Consider the following 23114-nt stretch of genomic DNA (forward strand, 5'->3'; position numbering starts at 1 on the left):
AGGCAATGGGTTTAAAACCCTGCTGATGGAAACACAACACCTCTTTTAATCCCTGTTGTAGACAGAAAGAATCAGGCCTCCTTCCTTCTTACCCTTTCAGGTCCAGTCCCATAAATCAGAGTCATCTCCATATCAAAAGCAAGCACAGCCTCTGATCTCTAGGTGGCCTTCCCCTCCGCACCTCTCCCCCTCAGACCCCCAGTTATGATGGAGTCTGTTCTGACTCATGCCAACCTCATGTGTGTCGAAGTAGAACTGCTCCATAGAATTTTTAGTGGCTGATTTTTTGGAAGTAGATCACCAGACCTTTCTTCCAAGGCACCTCTGGGTGGACTCGGATTGCTGCCTTTTCAGTTAGCAGCCAAGGGCATTAACCATTTGCACTATCCAGACACTCCCCAGGTGGTCTTGCTGATGAACAACGCCAGCCGGCCTGTGCCTGACCTTGAGGAAGGACAGATGTGGAGAAACAGCTTTTGATACCCAATTAATTCCTGTTGGCATGTTTTATTTCAAATGCAAAGCATCGTCAGGATTAAAATAAATGCTGCCAGTTACAGGGATGCATTAAATATCTGATTTTTTATTCCCCCTTGCTTGATCCTATAATACCCCTCAATTCATGGGATAAATGCTAAGCCGTCCTCTGGGTGATTTGAGATGCACTGTATATTGTTACACACACTAACGTCAGCTTTTTTTTTTTCCCTTCTGTTCCTTTCTCACCCTCGTCCCCATCCCCCTGCAGGTCATACTTATCCTGACAAAGCTGTATGACTTCAACCTGGGGAGTGTGACTGAGAGTTCACTGTGGAGGTAAGTGGATTAGAGATTCTTAAGGAACTACTGCCGCTCAGCTCACGTGAGAAATGCAAGCCAGTTGGGAAGCACCTTTTGGAAGGAGTAGAGGACCATCCTCCTCCTGGAAGGCCTCTCTGTTGCCTCAGGTGGAACCCATGGCACCTACCTATGAATTCCCTTAACCAAAAAAAACCCCCAAACTTGTTGCTGTTGAGTCTATTCCAACTCATAGTGACCCAATTGGACAGAGTAGAACTGCCCCACAGGGGTTCCAAAGAGCAGCTGGTGGATCCGAACTGCTAACCGCTGTACCACCAGGGCTCCTGAATTCTCTTAGTGCTCTGCTTATCTTTTGTGGGACCCAGAGAACATCCTTCTTGGCGCTATTGTTGCTTCTGCATTCCTGCAGTGTCTTCTTCCACTTGGCCAACACAGTGTCTGGTTAAAAGAGCAGATGACCAAGCCTGAAACAACCAGAGAGCACTGATAAGGTAGGACGGAGTCCTGCCTTGAGTGGGGTCTTGGCCCAAGGACTATTTTCATGCACCTGTAAGATGCATCCTTAGGGCTGTTGCATCTGTAAGTTGCTGAGGTTCTTGAGAAGGCAGTGATTATGGGAACAGACACGTGGGAATCAGGGTGGCATGGTGATGTTCTCAGGCCCTAGGCACTTTTGCCTTTGCGGACCGCTTCTTCTATGAAACAATATTAAAAGTATGTTTTATGACCTGCATTGTTATAAAGTCAAATATATGAGTATCGTGTATTAAAAAATCTTCTTGAGTCTAAAAGTTTCTTTTTTTCTTTGGATATTGAAAGAACTTAAAATATTTTTGTGGGCCCCTAAGAGTTTTAGGGGCCCTAGGCATTGTACAGAAATCCTGGTGGCGTAGCGGTTAAGCACTACAGCTGCTAACCAAAAGGTCGGCGGTTTGAATCCCCCAGGTACTCCTTGGAAACTCTGTGGGGCAGTTCTACTCCATCCTATAGGGTTACTATGAGTTGGAATCGACTCAACAGCAGTGGGTTTGGGTTTTTTTGTTAGGCATTGTACACTTGTGCCTAGTAGATAAGCTAGCCCTGATAGGTCACACAGAACAAGGAAGAAGGACCTGGGCAGGTTAAGTCAGAGAAGGCTTTAACAAAGCCATGAAACTAGGAGTTTCTCTGGACAGGGAGCACCTGCACACACACACTTACGTGCACCTCCTTGCACGCACACTCACACTCACGCATTTGCACGGTGCAATAGCAGGTTTCATCTGCCACTGCGGCTCAGTGTTTCACGCTCTGTGTTTATATCCGTGGGACTCGAGGGGTCTTGAGGGAGCTGTGTGTTTCTGTCCTGTTGGCTTTGTCATGTGTAAACACCGGGGAGGAAGCTGTCACAAAAGACCATTCACCTGGCCACATTGTCATCCCAGAGCCTGGGCTTAAGGGCTTCCTGGGGTCTTGGAGCAGAGCAGTCTGGGGCATGAGTGTCTGCCTGCCTTGCTTTTTCATCTGACCTGTTTGTTTGCTGAAGACTAGAGAGAGGCTCTCTCCCGGGGAAGGGGAGCAGTCATAGCATCTATTAAATATTTAGGGGTTAATTGCTCATATCGACTCAGGCCTGCCTCCATTTGCACAGGATGTCTAAAACCTAATTTTGCTGCTCAGGAAAAATTGGCAGAGGTATAAGTAACCAGGGTGCCACTAATAGATGAAAGCCTGTCTATTTCTACTCATGCGGTACTTCCTAGGGAATTAGAGCCTCAGAAAACCTTCCCCTCCAGTACAAGCACAGTGATACTCTGGTAGTACCTTAAGTCCAACTCCTGTGTTGTCTGCTTGGTGCAAATAATAAAACAAGCCAAAAAATCCTTATTGGGAAACAGCTAGCCCTGGTACCCTGTGTTTCAGAAAAGGTTTGGCTAGTTCTAGGAGTGGGCCAGGTAAACCCAGGGAACCTGGGCCAGTGGCTTAATGCTAGAGGCCCATAAGATACAAACTGTGTGCCCCACTGCAAATGACTTTTGACACTAACTACCCGGATTAGGCCAAACTTCACAGGTTAAGGGCACAGTTTCCCACAAGCCTGCCCTTACTTCAGACACCAGCCACAAATTTGGGGGCTCCCAAGGCCAAGAATGACTCACGGGACTCACTGAAAGCACCATATTCACCATGACAGTTTCACTGTAGCAAAAGGATACAAATGACAATCAGCCAAAGGAAGAGATGAGTAGGGCGAGACCTGGGAGGGTGTCAATGTGATAATGCTTCTGCGTCCCTAGGGACATGTTGCTCTCCCAGCACCTAGATGAACACAGAGTCTTGTCAGTCACGGAAGCGCTCCTGACCTTCTGTGCCCAGAGTTTTTATTGGGATGTCTTTACTTAGGCATGAGTGATTGAATCATTGGCCCTGTGATTGAACTCAGTCTCTAGCCCCTATCCCCTCCCAGGAGGTCCAGCTGTTATCCTTCCTGACCCATCTCATTTTTTAGGTAAGTTTGAGAGGATTCATGAATCTGCCGAAACCCAGCTTAAGAACTTCTGGAAGTGCGTGATTGAGGAAAGGCACTGCTCATATACGTTTCGGGGATTTCTCAACTTGTTTGGGGCCTCACAGGGAGTCTTCCAACTTTGTAGTGCCTGCCCCATTCATCCCCTGAAAATCCGTATCTCCCATCCTCTTTTCTGTTGTGATGATGATGTGTTTTGCAGTTAAAGCCTAGAGCAGTATGGTTTTCCTTACTAACATAGTGTGCAGAGAAAAGACACCAAATTAAACATATACCTTTTTGGCTTCAAGATTTGGCCCAACCAAGTCAAAATTGAATTTGGTGATTCTTCTTCAATTTTCTGTGCAACAGTGAAGCCTGGAGCAGCAACTGCCATGACAAGATGACACCCCGCTGCCAGGTTACAGTGTGATGTAATTATTTGCCTCACTGGATTAATAATTCAGAAGCCATCCACTTCTAAGTAGACAAAAGATTGTTTAAAAGCATTAAATACTGTAGTGGTATCTCATGCCCTCGTGGCAGTCTTTCTGGAACTTCTTGATGCTGTTATAATGGTGATGGCCAAGGATCTTTCTCCACCAGCTCTAGGATTGTGTACAAATTGGCCATGTAGAACAACCATTTGTTGGCCTCCCTTAGTCAAAAAACACTTCAGAGATGGTATTTCAAGCTTAGAGCATTAATGAAGTTGGGGACTGACTTTTGTAAAGGACCCAGGGCCTCACGTTCAGGAGATTTTTAGTCTATAGTGTGTCAAGCCCAGGGGCTACCCCATCAGGCAAGAATGATATTGGGGACCAACTCTACTAGATTTTATACAAACCTTGATTAAGGGAGGAGAGGTGAGTTAAGTCCAGAAGGCTTGGAATCAATCATTTTTCTTATCACTAAGGCAGTAGAATAAAGTTTTTAAAGGGTAACTGGGACTGACTGCCTGGGGTCAAGTCTTTGTTTCACCCCTTAGCCACTGAGTGACCTTGACCAAGTTATTTCACCATTCTGTGCCTCCATTATAATAGCACCTACTTCATAGGATTGCTGTGAGATTTAAATGAAATACTATGCAGGGACTACCTCAAAAAGTGCCTGGCATATAACACCTATATGTGGAAAGCACTCAAAGAGAGTGAGTGATTGTAGAATTCACTGGTAACTGAGCTTTTCCCCTCTGCTAACTCCTTTGTCTATGCTGGATCATTCTATCCTTTACATCAAGTTTGGGAGTTTGGTATCACTAGCCCCATTTTACAGAGGGAAACACCGAACACTGGAGAGTTTAAACAACTTGTCCTGGATCTCACAGCTACCTGGCTCCTACGTTTGTGCTCACTCCACCCTGAGTGCTGGTGCTGATGCCACCCCAGGAGTGAATTCATGGACGCCTCTAGAGTAGGAGACATTTTTAAGAGGTTGAAGAATGTGATGACAGGGAAAGTAGGAGAGAGAGAAAATCCAGGAGTGGGAAAATTGCTAGAATGTTTAAACTGGGATTTCAGCTTCTAGGCCCAAATACTCCTTGTGCTCTTGAAATGGACATTCTCTAGTCTAGAGCTGTCTGATTAGAAATGTAAATGAGCCACATATGTAATTTTTAATTTCTGGTAGTCAATAATGTAAAAAGATACAGGTTAAATTAATTTTAATAATATATGTTCTTTAACCCAATTACTGTACCCTGGTGGCACCATGGTTAAGAGGTCAACTGCTAACCAAAATGTCAGCAGTTTGAATCCACCAGTTGGTCCTTGGAAACCCTATGGGGCCATTCTACTCTGTCCTATGAGGTCACTATGAGTTGAAATAGACTCAACAGCAACGGGTTTGGTTTTTTGGTTTTTAATGCAATTATGTAAAAACTATCATTTCATTAAGTAATTACTATAAAAATTAATGAGCTATTTTTACATTCTTTTTTGGTAGTAAGTCTTTGAAATCCAGTGTGTATTTTGTATTTATAGCACACATCCATTGGGACTAGATGCATTTCAAGTGTTGAGTAGCTACATGTGGGTGGTGGCTGCCGTATTAGAGAGTGGAGTTGGAGTTTCTTCCTTTTGAAATACTGTCAATTAATTTTGAGGGTAATTTTTTTTTTCATAGAAATACATATTTTATCAAAAGACGTAAGGGAAAATTTTTTATTTTCCTTTTGGTACAGCCACCCTGTCTGGGAGGGATTATTCTGTAATGTAATGGTGCTCGGAAGATGTGCAGTGTTGAATAACTGACTGATCCATATGAAAATTCTGATAACCTAAAATGTGAGATGGGTCATGTAAATCTGACAATGGGAATAGAAAAGGAGGTGTTACTAGAACTTTCAGGCTTCTAAACTGTGATCCTTGGTCATTCAGGAATAATCATAGTGGTTGACCCTGGAGTCAGGGAAACATAGGGCTAGAAGGGATGATAGAGGTCACTTCTCCTTGAGCCCTAGAACCTTCTCATTGTAGAGCCTAGTCTGTGGGTTCAGAGGTTAGAAGAATCTTTGCCTGAGTTACCTGGGTTATAGGGCTGAGATGAAGAGTGCCCCCTGGCAGCTGGCCTGGGACCCTTCCACAGTGTCACCTGTCCTCCTAAATGGAAGCCCTGTAGTTGGACAGGGATTATACTCTTCATGTCTCCTCCATTGTGGCATGGTGTGCAGGCCTTGCAGACTCAGAGGCAGGGCCACATCTGGTTCAATTCTGTAACAGCTGCATGTGGCACATGCTTTGCTGCCATCTTCATGCCCCTCTGTTCATGGGTGGGTGTGTTATCTCTGCCTTTCTTAGCAGTAACCGTGATCATGGATTAGGGAGGGAAGAGGGCTCTGGAAATGGACAGTCTTTGGTTTTGAGCATAAATCACATTTGTCTTAGACATTAGCGCTTGGGCCAATGGACAAATTCACTAACTTTCTTTCACACATGCACACGCACACGCACACGCACACGCACAGAGTTTAAGGAACCCCTTCTCTGGAGGGAGATGAGCTACCAAGCAATTCTTCAGCTTCCATCTGTCCATCCCAAACCCTAGTATTCAGGCAAAGCTTGAAATCAAAATATACCAAGGCAGAGGAACCCTGTGTGAGGTCTCCACAGGAGCCTTCCTCTGGCTACTGATTTAGGAGTCCGCAGGGAGCTAAAAGAATTTGTGCAATAAAGAGTCTGTGCGTAAGAGGGACCAGTTATCCTTTGCAGATGATGTCCCCCTTTCCACTGCTCCTTCACCTTGGTTCTTCTCCCTGCTCCTTCTCTGGCTTTATTTCCCCCACCCCCAGCCCAGCAGGATGGGAGATGTTCTGCCCTCAGAAAATCAGCTGGGCTGCATAGCCTTTCCTCCTGTATGGCTGGCGTCAGGGCCCACAGAGCAAGGGGTTCCCCACTGAGGGGTCCTGGTGAGGGGTTTGTAGGTGTGCCACTGCCAACGTTGCTCCTCCTGGAGGCCTTCCCTGACCCTCCTCCTAGGTGGGACACCCCTCTGCTCACCGCTGGCTTCACGCCCCCACCCTGTATCACTAATTTGTTTCTCAGCCAGCCTCCTCCTCTAGCCAGGGAGCCTCTCAAGGACAGGGGCCACATGTGCCTCACTTGCTTTGGAATCTACAACACCTAGCACTTAGAGATACTGCCTCAGGGCTTGGAGAACGGAACTGAAGTCTTCAGCAGCCCCAGACCAATCCCAGCACCAGCCCACCTTGTCCTGTCCCTTTCTGCCTATTGCATTATCTCATCCTCCTGCCACTTGGGAATCCTGGGACTTTTCATCTGGTTCCCAAGCTGTTATCTGGGCCATTTATTTCCTTCCCTAATTGTTCCGTCAGTGACCTTTCTGGGGGAGGCTGGTTTTTTATAGAAAAGAGAAACCTTTTGCATTTATTAATTTTTTGTTTGCCAAGAAAACCCTGATGATAATTGCGAAGACTTCCCAGAAGTTATTAGTTTACAGATTTTAATGACAGTCATGATTTATTTATGTGCTTCCCTTCCTCTCCAGCTGCTCACCCCATTTCTTAGTGGGATTCCTGCTGAATCTGAGTGAATTAATGGAAACAATACTGCAGATTGAATTGGCAGTTTTTTTGGGGGGGGGGGTGTGGGTCTAGGGTGTTAATTAAAAGCTTCCCATCCCATTTGCTAGGCGCATCCTATGGGGGGCCCTGAGAGCTGGGCTCTTAAAAAAAAAAAATGTGAAATCCTCTCTCTAGAACTGGGACCTTCTTCTGTTTGCTTTCAATGTTGATGAATCTGTGGAAACTCCTGATTGGGTTTCAGAGCATTCAACTGAACAGATATTAATCGAGCATCAGTTATGTAAGCAGCCCTGTGCTTGTTGCTGGAGGAGGCGGAATGAGTATGTCATGGTTGCTGTCCTCAAAGAATGTTTAGATTGGTTGGTAGATAAGATTAATATACATAGGAAACAACAAGGCAGATGAATATATAATGAATATATAAAATGAATATATAAAATGCAGGGCATTCTGCAACGAGTGACCCTGCTGTAGAAATACTTACTTACAAATTTTTATTAGCCCTATCACTCCACCTTGTTCCATAAAGGATGCAAAGCAATTCTAGAAATGAAATGGAGAAGAGATCAATGTGGCATATACATTTTATTTTGTTATTTAATATAAAACATCTTGTTTCCCTATTAGGATTTAAGCCTCTTAAGGGGAAAGACTATTTCATGTGTTACTTGTTCTCAGAAACCCCTGGTGACAGATAAGATGTAGGGTCCGAAGGCAGATTGCCTTGGTGTGTATCCTGGCTCCACTGCTTACTAAGCTGCACCACCTTGAGCAATGTTTTAATCTCTTTCAGTCTTGGTTTATTTATCCATGTAATGGACCTGTATCATAGAGTTTTGTGAGGATTCAATGAGATAATTACTAAAAACGAAATGTTTATTATCTAAAAAACCACCCAGTGCTGTCGAGTCAATTCCGACTCATAGCAACCCTATAGGACAGAGTAGAACTGCCCTGTAGAGTTTCCAAGGAACGCCTGGTGGATTTGAACTGCCAACCCTTGGGTTAGCAGCTGTAGCACTTAACCACTACGCCACCAGGGTTTCCGTTTATTATCTAGTTAGTACTTAATATAATAATTATTATTTGTTTATAGGCTCATATCCCCTTAGCCCAACAACTTCAACCAGGCTCCAGATGACAGCTGTCTGATATCTTTAGGAGGGTTGTATGCAGAGCAAATCTAGAATCCTAGGCACATAATGCCTGGAAATGATGCATTTCTAGTTGAGAGAGAAAATTTCTGCATCTTCTCCATCAGATACTCATCTGTGCGTGGCAGGGAGGAAGGTTAAGTTCTTGGTTTTTATGTGTCAGATAATGACTGTGATGATGGTGATATGATGATGAGTATAATTATTTCGGGTAGGATACGAAGTACAATCTGATTTTCAGTTTCTCCAACATGGTATGGAGTTAACTCATCTTTTACTGATTATTTCCTTTTTAATGCAACCATTAGGGGATCTAAGCCCATCTAAGAGCTTTGTTATCTCCTGTGTAATTAGCATGGAAGGCAAGGTGGGGCCATGCATGTTCCTCAAACTTGGCATATGCTTAGAATCATTTACAGAATGTGTTTAAAAAAAAAAAAAATCTAGATTTCTACCCAAGGAGCTCCAAATCGGTAAGACAGGGTGTTATTCAGGAATCGATTGTGTTAAAAGCTCCCTGGTTGATTCTGGTCTCCAGGTAGGACTGGGAACCTGAGCTCAGAGAAAGCTGCAGTGCTAAGCCTCTCTCTGTTACTAATTAATTGAATTACCCATGCTATCCTTCGGTTCCCTCATAAGTGAAGGGATTGGATGAAATGATCTCTCAAATCCCTTTTAACTCCCAGGCCACAGACCCTACCATTCTGAAAAGCAAAGAGGAAGCAAGACAGAATTTACGATGCCCAGTACAGGCAGTCCCCAGATGACAAATGAAATCTGTTCCTAACAGTGTCTTTAAGTTGAATTTGTAGGTGAATTGGAACAGGTATATACAGTTCTTATTTAGCCTTATTTTAGTGCAAGAAAAAGCTTGAACCTTTTCAATGATTTAAAAGCTGCTGGTACAGCAAGTGAAGGTGATTGTGATGAAAAATTTGTTGCAAGTAGGGGTTGGTTTAGCCTTTTCAGAGTGAGGGCAAATTTACATAACGTTAAAGGGCACCAGCACACATCTGTCGGTTTGTCTTACTGTGGTGGCTTGTGTGTTGCTCTGATACTGGAAGCTTTGCCAGTATTATTTTAAATACCAGCAGAGTTGCCTTTGGTGGACAGGTTTAAGCAGACATAGACAAAGACAGACTAGGAAGGACCTGGCAGTCTACTTCTGAAAAAGTTGGCCAGTGAAACCCGTATGAATAGCAGCAGAAAATTATCTGATACGATGCCAGAAGATGAGCCCCTCAGGTTGGAAGGCACTCAGAATATGGCTGGGGAGGAGCTGCCTCCTCAAGGTAGGGTTGACTTTAATGGTGTGGATAGAGTCAAGGTTTCGAGACCTTCATTTGCTGATATGGCACGACTCAAAATGAAAAGGAACAGTTGCAAACATCCATTAATAATTGGAAAAAGAAATGTACAAAGTATGAATCTAGGAAAATTCGAAATTGGCAAAAATGAAGTGGAATGCATAAAGATTGATATCCTAGGCATTAGTGAGCCAAAATGGACTAGCATTGACCATTTTGAATCAGACAGTTATATGGTCTACCATGTCAGGAATGACAAATTGAAGAGGAATGGCATTGCATTCCTCTTCAAAAAGAACATTTAAAGATTTATCCTGAAGTACAGCATTGTCTGTGATAGGATAATATCCATACACCTATGAGGAAGACCAGCCAATATGACCATTATTCAAATTTATTCACCAACCACTAAGGACAAAGGTGAGAAAATTGAAGATTTTTACCAACTTCTGCTGTCTGAAATTGATCAAACATGCAGTCAAGATGCATTGATAATTACTCATGATTGGAATGTGAAAATTGGAAGCAAAAAAGAAAGATCTGTAGTTGGAAAATATGGCCTTAGTGATAGAAACAATGCTAGAGATCACATGATGGAATTTTGCAAGACCAGTGACTTATTCATTGCAAATACCTTTTTCAACAACATAAATGGTGACTATACATATGAACCTCACCGATAGAAAAAACAGGAATCAAATCAGTTACATCTGTGGAAAGAGACTAAGGAAAAGCTCAATATCATCAGTCAGAGCAAGGCCAAGGGCCGACTGTGGATTGATTACTCATATGCAAGTTCAAGTCGAAGCTGAAGAAAATTACAAGTCCACGAGAGCCAATGTATGACCTTGAGTATATCCCACCTGAATTTGAGACCATCTCAAGAATAGATTTGAGACATTGTACACTAATGACTGAAGACCATATGAGTTGTGGGATGACATCAAGGACATCATAAACGAAGAAAGTGAAAGATCGTTAAAGAGACTGGAAAGAAAGAAAAGACCAAAATGGATGTCAGAAGAGACCCTGAAACTTGTTCTTGAATGTAGAGTAGCTAAAGTGAATGGAAGAAATGATAAAGCAAAAGAGCTGAACGGAGGATTCCAAAAGATGGCTAGAGAAGACAAAGTAAAATGTTTTAATGAGATATGCAAAGACCTAGAGTTAGAAAACCAGAAGTGAAGAACACGCTCAGCATTTCTCAAGCTGAGAGAACTGAAGAAAAAAATTCGATACTGAAGGATTTCGAGTTGCAATACTGAAGGTTTCTACAGAGAAAATATCAAACGACGCAGGAAATATCAAAAGCAGATGGAAGAAATACACAGAGTGACTGTACCAAAAAGAACTGGCTGATATTTAACTATTTCAGAAGGTGGCGTATGATCAAGAACTGATGGTATTGAAGAAAGAAGTCCAAGTTGCACTGAAGGCATTGGCAAAAAACAAGGCTTCAGGGATTGACAGAATACCAATTGAAATGTTTCAGCAAATGGATGCGGTGCTGGAGGCGCACACTTGTCTATGTCAAGAAATTTGGAAGACAGCTACCTGGTCAACAACCTGGAAGATATCCATATTTATGCCCATTCTAAAGAAAGGGGATCCAGCTGAATGCAAAAATTATCAAACATTATCATTAATATCAGGTCTTTCCTGCTAGTCTGCTAGCTCCGCTTAAACCTGTCCACCAAGGGTGACCCTGCTGGTATTTGAAATACTGGTGGCAAAGTTTCAGTATCACAGCAAAATAGAAGCCACCACAGTAAGACAAAATGACAGATGCGTGGTGGTGTCCTTTAATGTTATGTGGTAAGTAGTGTCACTATGAGTCGGAACCAACTCGATGGCACCTAACAACAACATCATTAATATCACACACAAATAAAATTTTGCTGAAGACAATTCAAAAGTAGTTGCCGCAGCACATCAGCAGGGAACTACCAGAAATTCAGCCAATTTCAGAAGAGAACATGGAGCAAGGGACATCATTGCTGATGTCAGATAGATCTTGGCTGGAAGCGGAGAATACCAGAAAGATGTTTACCTGTGTTTTATTGGCTATGCAAAGGAATTCGACTGTGTGGATCATAATGAATTATGGATAACATTGCTAAGAATGGGAATTACAGAACACTTGATTGTGCTCATGTGAAACCTTTACACGGACCAAGAGATAGTCCTTTGAACAGAAGAAGGGGATACTGCATGGTTTAAAACCAAGAAAAGCATGGATCGGGGTTGTATCCTTTCACCATACTCAATCTGTATGTTGAGCAAATAATCCAAGAAGCTGGACTATATGAAGAGGACTGTGGCATTGGGATTGGTGGAAGATGCATTAACAACCTGCAGTGTATAGATGACACAACCTTGCTTGCTAAAAGTGAAGCGTACTTGAAGCACTTACTGACGAAGATCAAAGACTACAGCCTCAACATAAAGAAAACAAAAATCCTCACAACTGGACCAATTAAGCAACATCATGATAAATGTAAAAAAATTCCATTGTCAAAGATTTCATCTTACTTGGATTCACAATCACCACCCATGGAAGCAGCAGTCAAGAAATCAAACGATGTATTGCATTGGGCAGATCTGCTGCAAAAGACATCTTTAAAGTGTTAAAAAGCAGAGATGTCACTTTGAGGACTATGATGCGCCTGACTTAAGCCATAGTATTTTCAATCTGTGAAAGCTGGACAATGAATAAGGAAGATCAAAGAAGAATTGATGCCTTTGCAGTATGGTGTTGGTGAAGAATATTGAATATACCATTAACTGACAGAAAAACAAACAAATCTATCTTGGAACAAATACAACAAATACAGAGTGCTCCTTAGAAGCGAGGATGGAGGGACTTTGTCTCACATACTTTGGACATGCTATCATGAAGGACCACTCCCTGGAGAAGAATATCATTCTTGGTAAAGTAGAGGGTCCGTGAAAAAGAGGAAGACCTTCAATGAGATGAATCAACACAGTGGCTGCAACAATGGGCTCAAACATAGCAATGATTGCGAGGATGGCGCAGGACCATGCAGTGTTTCGTTCTGTTGTACGTGGGGTTGCCATGTGTCAGAACTGACTCAGTGGCACCTAACAACAACAATAAAAGGGCAAGTACTGTTTGTCCCTAAATCTGGACTTTTTTAACCTGGGGACTTCCTGTAGATACCTTTTATGAGCTAACAGCCCCATTCCTGAGCACAGCTACCCTCCTTAAAAAGTCTGTTGGTGAAGTTGCTAACCATACTGTCAACAACGTAGGCACTCTCTGCTAACTTGTTCAAGAATAAATAGCAAGCCAGTTGATGGCATCAGCCAGAACACCTTTCCAAACTACTTAATTTAAATTCGCTAATCACAGAGAGTATCATTCAATCTATGAAAGTCCTTGTTTCAGAAACATATAATGAGAAAGGAGTTTGCCCTAAATTTTGGGCCGTCAGACATCTTATTTTGCTGGAGAATGAGAAATGAGAACACCAAAGAAGCAGATCCAGATTACATATTTGATGTTCTCCTATTTATCATAGGGAAGAGGGCTTCCTTTTATGGCCTTGTCTTTTTCTTCCCACTAGACAGGACCCCAGCATGTAGAAATCTTTATTTTGTCCAGTGGCTGAGAGAACATAACGCATTTGTACGGACCGTGTCTGTTGACCGTTATTTTATGTTGCTTCCCCTTTCCTCCAAATGCAGTGCTGTTTTATCACAATCATAAATAACCCCATGGTTTGGAGAAGGGTGTGCAATTCTGCCCATCCCTTTCCACAGCCTGAGCTCCTTCTCATCTTCTCAGCAGTAGACTCATTAGCCTTCTAATGAAGTTAATAAGTGAGCAGGATCAGACAGTGCCTGCTAAAATAATATTTATAAATGGATGCATTTCCTTACTCTGCAAGGTAGACCTTGATTTACTTCCCTGCCAGATGTGCACGTGTGTAAGACTATGACAGATGGGCCCTTGGAAGGTAGCTTGAAGCCAAAAAAAAAGGGAAAAATTTCAACTTACACAGAGCCTATGTATTTCCAAGTTTATAGGAGACTGGATTCTACATACCTCATTCCTGCATATATATGTATCAGCTATAAAGATGAGAGGTAGTCAAGCTTTCATAGTTACTTTCTCATCATTTTCTGGCCAATTACTTTATTGGACATAGACTGTAAATGCTGTTAGAAGGCTTCTGGCAGCTTGCCCACAAAAACCACTATCCTGGACATTATTTGGGGAGCAATAAACTGGCAAAAAAAACAAAAAACTACACACAACCAACAAAAGGTCCAAACTCATCTCTTCCTCACCACATGTCTATGAGGTTCCTTTTTTGGAATTATTAAACTTACAGAGAATGCATTTCATATCTTGCTATTGCTTCCGAATGTCTTGTTCCGAAGTTAAAGCTAAAGACAAATCTTCAGATACAAAACATATGGTTTATCTTTTTAAAAGTTCTACCTGTCAATGGTACCAGTCCCTGAAATTTGTATAATATTTGTTCTCCTGGTGTCATTGCTAAATGTGATTTCATGACACTTGTCCTATTTCTGGGATGAATAATATTTGGCCTATAATACTGACCATTCCGTTTCACAGATAGACAAACTAAGGTACCAAGCGGGTTGGTGGTCAGGGATTTCAGATGTAGGACTCAAATCCGGGTCTCCCAATTCTCAGCCCCCCTTGCTCTTACTGTCCCATTAGTAACCCTTTTTCTGGCCTATCCAGCTTGGCAACCATTCATATTTCATGAGAGGTGTATGGCCAAGGGATTACTTTGGGGACTAGGAAGGGGTTTTCTTGATATTTGTCTAAGTGATTTTCAGTTGTGGTTGTCATAAGAATTGCCTGGAAAATTTAAGAAAAGCCAGTTTTCTGTGCCTTATTACAAACCTACTGAATAATTTCTGAGTCAAGACCTAAGAATTTATAGTTTTAAAGAGCTCCCCACTTGATTCTGATGTGACCACTGACCTGAGACGTCCTGGCCATCTTTGCTTCTGATAGGTCCACGAGAACTTGTTTGGAATCTTACCTTTAGCATATTTCCCTCACACCCATTTCCCTTATGGCTGGCTCAAAGAGATGAGTGCAATCATTCATGCAAAGATCCATAGTTGCACCCTCATCTTTATAAATGACAACCATAAAGGTTAATAATTGGAATGAGCTCTGGCACTTACTAATTAGCTCACATTCTGTCAGCATCAGGCCTGTTTAATTGGGCAATTAACATTGATCTTAGAGAGTGGTGCCACAAGAGAGTGGTCATAAGGTTTTGCTCTTCGTGGAACTGTGCTCGAGACAAACCTTATGAGAATGAGTTGGTGGTGGGAATCTAGGCTCCCTGGGGGATCAGAGAGCACAAAAAGTGGAAAATAGTTTCTAGGTGACTTTGGAAGTCATCTTATTCATAAAGGGGTCTTGGTTGCAAGCAACAGAAACCACCTTTAAGCAAGCTGTAGGATTGTTTAGAAGGAGATTGGGATGGTTCAACATTTGAAAGAAAAACTGAGCAAGGAAACCCCAGAAATGACAATGTCCTAGGTACAATCAGGAACATAGCAACTGGGTATTAAGGCTGTACTCTACAGCGAGCTCTCCTCAGATGACAGTTGCCTTCTTCTCTGTGTTTGCAGTCCCTGGGAAAGAGAATTGATTGGACCCAACTTGGGTCGAGGGTCAAAATTCTTGTATTCAGAAGATGAGAATTCATTAGCCTACCCTGGCTCTCCTGTTCCTATGCATAGGGAGACTGGGACCAAGAGAATAAGGCTAGGAAAAGGTTCTGGGACCACAGCTTCCACAGATCACACATGTTTTCTGATGCGTTCTAATGTAACAGTGAATTAAATCTGCAAATTTTAAAAGACCATCTTTTCAATTATACTGTTAATTTAAAAGACCCTCATTCATTATGTGTCAGGGAACGTCCTAGGAGCTTTACACATACACATATCGCTTATAGCAGTCCTGCAAGGGGTGTTATTCTCGCTGATGGGTGCTGAACCTGAGGTTCTGACAGCCGGCAGATAATGGAGGTGGAGTTTGACCCCATGTCTCTACAGCTCCAAGCCCATGCTTTTTTCACTTGGCCATGCTGCCTCCATAAATAGTTTTTAATTGAGGATTTAGTTAGTGAACACCCTTTCGGTACTAGACCCTGCCTTTCCACTTTTGTTCTATTGAACCTTAGACAGTGTACAGTAGTGCCCAGTGGGGCTTTATAAATGGAGGCTATATGATTGGTAGAATATATTCTCCAAAATTCTTCTTTTTATAACTCCACCACCACTACCTCACCCAAAGATGCAGGTAGAATGTTCTCAGTGATCCCCAAATTCTCATTCATTGCTTTTATGAAGAGTGGTTGTTGATTATAGAATATTAGCTGGAATGAGGGTGGCATTTATGGTTATGCACTTTTTATTTAATTGAAAATGTTATTGAGATGATTGTAGATTTACCTGTGGTGTTAAAAAACAACACAGAGAGATTCTGTGTCTGTTTTACCCAGTTTCCCCCAATGGTAATATTTTACGTAACTGTGGTATAATATTTTTTTTTTTTTTTTATAATATAGTATAATAAAACTATAGTATAATATCAGGATACTGATACAATCCACAAACTTATTCAGATTCCTTCAGTTTTACTTGCACTTGTGTGTGTGTGTGTGTGTGTGTGTGTGTGTAGGTTCATCTATCCAAGATACCTATCAGTTCTATCACAAGGATCTCATCCCCCTCCCTTCCTGCTTTGTCTCTAAGCCCTGGAAATCACTTATCTGTTCTCCATTTCTAAAATTTGTCACTTAAAAAATGTTACAGAAATGGAACCATAGAGTATTTAACCTTTTGGAATTGGCTGTTTTTGTGTTCAGCATAATTCCCTGGAGACTCATCCAGCTTATTGTGTATCAATAGTTGGTTCCTTCTTATTTCTTAGCAGTATTCCCTGGCATGTCTGCACCACAGTTTGTTTAATCATTCACCATTTCAAGATCATCTGGATTGTTTCCACTTTTTGGCTATTACAAATAAAACCTCTATGAGCATTTAAGTACAGGTTTTCATTTCTCTGTGATAAATGCACAAAAGCGCAATTGCTGGGTCATATGATAGTCGTGTGTTCGTTTTGTAAGAAACTGCCAAACTCTTTTCCACATGTCTGTACCATTTGACATTCCCACCAGCAGTGTATGATGATCCAGTTTTTCCACATTCTTTCCAACTTTTGTCTCCCCCCCCTTTTTTTTTTTAAGTGCCATTCTGGTAGGTGTGTGGTGATATCTCATTGTGGTTTTAATTTGCATTTCCCTGAGGGATACTGATGCTGAACATCTCTTCATGTGCTTGTTTACCATCTGTATATCTGTGAAATGTCTGTGTGTGTCTTTTGCCCATTTTCCAATTGGATTGTTCTTTTTTATTATAGAGTTTTGAGAGTTCTTTATATATCCTAGGTACTTTTTTTTATTATTTTTATTAGTCCTTTGTTGGCTATCTGGTGTTATGGATTCAATTGTATCTCCAAAATGATATATCGAAGCCCTAACCCCTGTACCTATTTATGACTGTGACCTTCTTTGGAAATAGGATTTTTCTTTTCTTATCAGCAAGTTAACCAGGTCATATGGGGAGTAGGGTGGATCCTAATCCCTCCTGAATGGTGTCTTATACAGGGTATTGGCAAAGAAGGATAGATACATTCCATTGGAATATAATAGACAACCCAGAAATGGATCCACATAAATATGACAAAGGTAAAAAGGCAATTCAGTGGGGGAAGGATAGCCTTTTCAATGAATAGTGCTGGAGCAATTGGGTACCATAGGCAAAAAAATGAAACTCCACCTAAACCTCACACTTTACATGAAAATTAACTCAAAATGGATCATAGACTTAAATGTAAAATGAGAAATCATAAAACTTTTAGGGGAAAAAAAAGGATATGATTGAGGAGTTTGGAACGTTTTCTGTGGGGCAGAGAGGAATGAGCAAAGGTTTTTGAGTAGAGGGTATAAAATAATGGCTGTATTTTAGAAAGACTAGTTCAGAAAAGGTGATTTGCTGTGGGGTGGAATTTTAGGTCGGGTCAGTTAGGAGACTGTAATGATATTCTTATTGTTTTATTTCATTCATTCATTCATTCATGGATTCAGTTATGTGTTTGTTTGCTTGTCTGCTTATTTATCTGCCTAACCTTACAGAGTGTCCACTGAACTGATTCTTAATGGGTCAGGATTGAAGAAGGCAGGAAGCCTAAACTCAAAGCCTCCTTGCCTGTGGAAAACCAAAAACTTCTTTTTCCCCCAGAATCTCTAACTGTTGTATACACATGGATTCTATACCTTTGGGGTTAATGGTGTGCTGACTGGCCTCGCTGAGTCAGACCTGGTGAGACGCCATCAGAAAACAGGAGTGCTTTCCTGGCCGACGGTGCTCAGGCAAAGGTCAGACTTCAAAATTCGGCAAGCATGGAGTTCTCTTGGGGACATTGGGCCTTTTGTGATGGTGGGGGAGAGGATAAAGGAAGTGGCGTGACTTCCTAAACTTAGCAGGTATTCAATTTCATCCCGGGGGTGGGGCAGTACGATTCAAAATGTGAAGATTTTGGTATTGGACCTAGTCCTAGTAGTTGGATACTTTGATACCTTATTGACATCCTCTTTAAACACATCTGCCTGAATTTCCTAAGTTTTGAGAATTGAGATGTTGTACAGGATTTCATTTGGACACCAAGGAAAAAACGAGTTTCCTCACCTTTTAAGGTATTTTTCTTTGTATTTAAATTTTTGTGAAGTAATTAATAATAATTTTTCAAAACCTGAAAAATGAAGAGCATTAAAAAATACCAACCACCTCTACACCACGAACAACAACTAGTTGCCTTCCAGTTGATTCTGACGTGTGGCTGCCCCAGGCAGGTCGGAGTAGAACTGTACTCTATAGGGTTTTCAGTGACTGATTTTTCAGAAGTACTAAGCTTTTCTTTAGAGGTGCCTCTGGGTGGATTCAGACCCCCAACCTTTTGGTTAGCAGTGCTTTAACAGTACCACCATTCAATCTTTATCCCATTCAAAACTATTGTTAAGTTTTAGCATATGTACACCTATACATATTTTTACCTATACATTATTACATAATTGAGATCCTCTTGTAGAAACAATTTTGTTTCATATTTTTATACAGCAATCGACTAAGCATTTTTCTGTTATTCAAAAGGTTTTGCAAATGTAACTTTAATGTTTGCATAAAAGTGTATTTTATTGCTGCTTCATAATTATTCGTTCCTCTATTTTTGTAGATTTAAATTGTTTTAGAATTTTTCACTATTTTAAAACTGTAATAAGGAATATTTACATACATAATTTTTTTGTGTGTGTATGTGTGCATATTACAATACTATTTTAGGGTAGAGTTCTAGAAGAGGAATTTTAAGACTCTTGGTATACATTGTCATATTAGTTATTTAAAAAAGTGCATTTCTGAAGGTCTTATGCTGGAAAAAACCAAACTCTGAAATTAACAGTGAGAAGTTGGCACATCTTGAAGGGTGTGTGTGTATGTGTGTGGTGTGTGCCTGTGTTGCACACTTGCACTTACGTGCTTTAATTAAAGAAAACCTAAAACCTGTTGCCTTCGAGTCAGTCCTGACTCATAGAGGAGAATTGCCCCATAAGATAATTAGTATGCCTAAATTATTGTAAAATTACTGAAATGAGACATGGGTAATGACATCCCTGGAAGGAATGCATCCCCAAACTCCAAGTTGAGTGTGCCATCCCCTGCCATGCCTATCTGATCTGGTAAAGTAACAGTAACAATGACATCAGTAATGACTTTCTTACACTTATTGAGCACTAACTATGTGCTGGGTACTTTACGTATGTTGAACTCATCCTTACAATGACCAGTTAGGTAAATGACTATTATCATCTCCGTTTTACAGCTGAGGAAACTGAGAGCTTTAATAAGAGAGTTTAACTAACTTTCCCAAGACTATGCTGTTAGTAGGTAGAAGAATTGGGATTTGGATCCAGGCTCTCTGACTCTAGAGTCTGTACTTAACCTTACTCTAGACAGTTACTAAGGAGGATCTGGCCTAAGTTGGAAGTTGTCGTTAGGGCTCTAATCAGTCGAAGACTTACAGCCCCCTTAGTATAAGACCCTGGTGCAATTCCCCATGTGAAGGAAGGAGACTAGGAGAAAATTCCTCCTGGGCCAGACCTGTGACTCTTCCAACACAAGGTACTATCTGTGATGGCACAATCAAGGAAGGCGCATAAGAGGGTCCAATCACCTTCCTTTCTGTAGAAGCTTTGAACAAGCTCTGACTCCTCAATTCTCTTAATAGCTCCTGAGGGATTTTTTGAACAGGGGCGTGCTGGTCTATACCTGTCATACTTGTCACCTGTACCTGCTTACCTGTACACTCAAGTCACGTTACAGAGAGGTTAAAAGCATACGTTGTGGCGCATACTGCCTGGGTTTAAATCCCAACTCAGCCATTTCTAAGCTGTGAATGTTGGGCAGTAACTTCTCTGGACCAACTTCTTCATCTGTAACATGGGGGTGGTGACAATACCTACCTGACTGGGCTGCTGAGAGGACGCCCTGAGGTAATCATGGCAAAGTGTTTGGAACAGTGCCCTGCTGAGAGTAAGTGTTCTGTGAGTGTTCGCTTCAGTCCCTGTCAGAGCTGCTCTGAGTTCTCTCTTAATCCCTCAAGACTCCAGGGAGGTCCTAGGCTTGCTGAGAAATAGCCCCATGTTTCCCCAGATATAATCAACAAATTCCTATTGAGCTCCTCCCCAGGTGCTAGATCCTGCAGTAGAATGAAGAGAAAACTGACTTGCTGCTTGCTTGTTTAGCACTTACCCTGCAGGGTGAAGGAGGCGGACATTAGCCTAGTGCTCCCAGAGCAGTTGAAGGGAAAGCTCTGGCCCCACAAAAAGGTGAACTGTAGGACCTGGCCCAGAGAGACCCTCACGGAGGGCGTTCCCGGGGAAGTGCCTTAAGCCTAGGCTGAAGGATGAACCAGAGTTAACCAGGAGCTGAGGGACTGGAGAAGAGAGGAGAGACATTCCAGTCAGGTCCCTGCAAAGATCCTGTGGCAGGTGAGAGCTTGCCTTATTCAAGTAAGCCAGTGGGTGAGGGGAGAGTGGCCCATGAAGACACAGAGAGACTGTGGGAACAAGTCCTATTGGGTTTTGTCAGCCATTTTAAAGCAGTTTGGGTTTTACTTTGGGCACAAGAAAAACAAAGGGCTTTAAGCAGGAAGCGTCATTATTTAATGAATGTTTTAAAGACTCTTATTGAAATCTTATTTTGTTTCTTTTTTAATAGTGATGTTTTTATTGTTGAGAATAAAACTTTTCTCTGTAGTCTACTTGGAATGCCTTGTGTCTATTTTTTTCATGTTTTTCTGCACATTTATCTATTGGTGTACTGTTGTTTCTCTTATGTTGCACATGTTTTCAACTGTAATATATAAACTGAAAACGTTGAATGTGATGCCAATATATTTTTCATTATCATAGTTTTTTGCTTTCATAAAGTGGGGGTTTTATATTTTGTAAATAATCAAATCTGCTAATCTTTTTTTTAAAAATCACATTTCTTAGTAGTATTTTTTAAGATTGAAGAGTTCTCACCTTCTTAATCTATCTTTCTGCAACAGCAAATCCATGGTTTGGATGGGTAATGCATGCTAAAAATGAATGAATAAGCTGTGACATTCATTTGGGCAAACATCTGCTTGTTTTGTGTTTGATTATTTCATGAAATCCTCCCCCAAACCTTACAAAGTAGGTCCTGTTATACTCTGCCATTTTGTGGATGGGGAAACAGATTTTAAGAAGATGGGTACCTGTTGAAGGTCACACAGGTGGGTTTGGGGTGTTAGCCCAGACGGGGCAACTCGTGACTTCTTCATAACCAAGAGGTTTCTTAGCTGGAAGCTTGGCATGGTTTCTCGGGTGGCCTCCATCCTATCACTTCAGAGCAGTACTCACCTTCCAGATAGAAATTAGGAAATCCCAAGCAGAGCAAAGGCTTCCATCATGCAATTCTAGCTAGGCAACTGCCTCACTTTCCAACATCCTTGCCTTTATTTACGCTATTTCCCATTCTGGAATTCCCTCTTCTCCCCTGTTGCTTTTTAGGACCCAAAATGTGTTCTGTTTTTTTTTTTTTCTGGAGCCTTTGTTAATCCTAGCCAAGCGCCCTTTCTCTTCTCAATTTTTTGAGTTCCTTAAAAACCTGTTGTGGATTACAACTCATAGCAACCCTACAGGACAGAATAGAACTGCCCCATAGGGTTTCCAAGAAGTGGTTGGTGGATTCGAACTGCTGATCCTTTTGGTTGGCAGCTGAGCTCTTAACCACTGCACCACCAGAGCTGCTGTGAGTCCCTTAGAATCTGCTTTCCCACCTACTCATCTGGTCTACCATGCCTGGCTTCTTGAGATCACCCACAGTACTTGGCTGTGTATGTTGAGTGTCCTGTATGCTCAGTAGATGTGTTTTGGGTAGATAGAGGAGCAGGATCCATTTGACCAGCAGACCCATGTTGTGTGCTTGTCCCAAACATTAGGAAGCCTCTTATAAACACTTGGTTCTCAGTGCCCCTCCCGCTTCTGTCATCAGCTGTGGAGTGGCAGTGTTTCCTGCTTGGTGGCATGTCCTCTGTTAGAGCTAGATTGTATAAAAAAAAAAATTTTTTTTTTTATAGGATGGGATAAATGGGTATTTTGGGGTGACGGTATGCGTTGGAAGCCAGCCAACTGATAACTAAGAATGGCACATACAGAATGCCACAGTTATCAAAATTCACTGGCAGTTTTGAGGCAGTTGCCAGATCGCTTATCAGGATTGACAAAAGGGCATTTCCCAGAGATCAGGGCACAAGTAGGGGCAATTTGTGCTTGAGGGCAGTTATGATAATTGCTACTATGTATTAAATAGCTACTGTGTGCCAGGAATAGGTACTTTCATGTATTACCTCTAATCTAAACATCCTGATGGCAAGATGGTTAGAGCAGTGCTGGGCGTGGTAAGGGCGGAGCAGGATGCAGCGTGTGTAGGAGGGTGTTGCGTGGCTTTCTGGCTTTGGTATCCTGCTGGAGGTGGCATAATAGCTAAATGTTAAAAAAAAAAAAAAAAAGCCTTATGATACAAAACAAATGAACAACAAAAACTTATCAAAGATTTTTCTCAGCTAGAAAGTTATGGGAGTGGGGGAGAGCTTGGGATATCAGCAGTGACCTCCAGTAAGAGGAGGCTTGTGCAAGTTTGTTGGGAATATGGAA

General features: G+C 41.8%; 1 protein-coding gene across 1 annotated transcript in view; it reads left to right on the forward strand.

Annotated features, from left to right (window-relative positions):
• SORCS3 (sortilin related VPS10 domain containing receptor 3) overlaps positions 1 to 23114 on the forward strand; it is a 673703-nt gene that overhangs the window by 224630 nt on the left and 425959 nt on the right. The window contains exon 2 of the mRNA XM_049856137.1: positions 749 to 816. Within this exon, the coding sequence (XP_049712094.1) occupies positions 749 to 816 (68 nt within the window). The remainder of the gene's footprint in view (positions 1 to 748; positions 817 to 23114) is intronic.

The sequence above is a fragment of the Elephas maximus genome, chromosome 16, assembly GCF_024166365.1.
Source record: "Elephas maximus indicus isolate mEleMax1 chromosome 16, mEleMax1 primary haplotype, whole genome shotgun sequence".
Classification (NCBI taxonomy): domain Eukaryota; kingdom Metazoa; phylum Chordata; class Mammalia; order Proboscidea; family Elephantidae; genus Elephas; species Elephas maximus.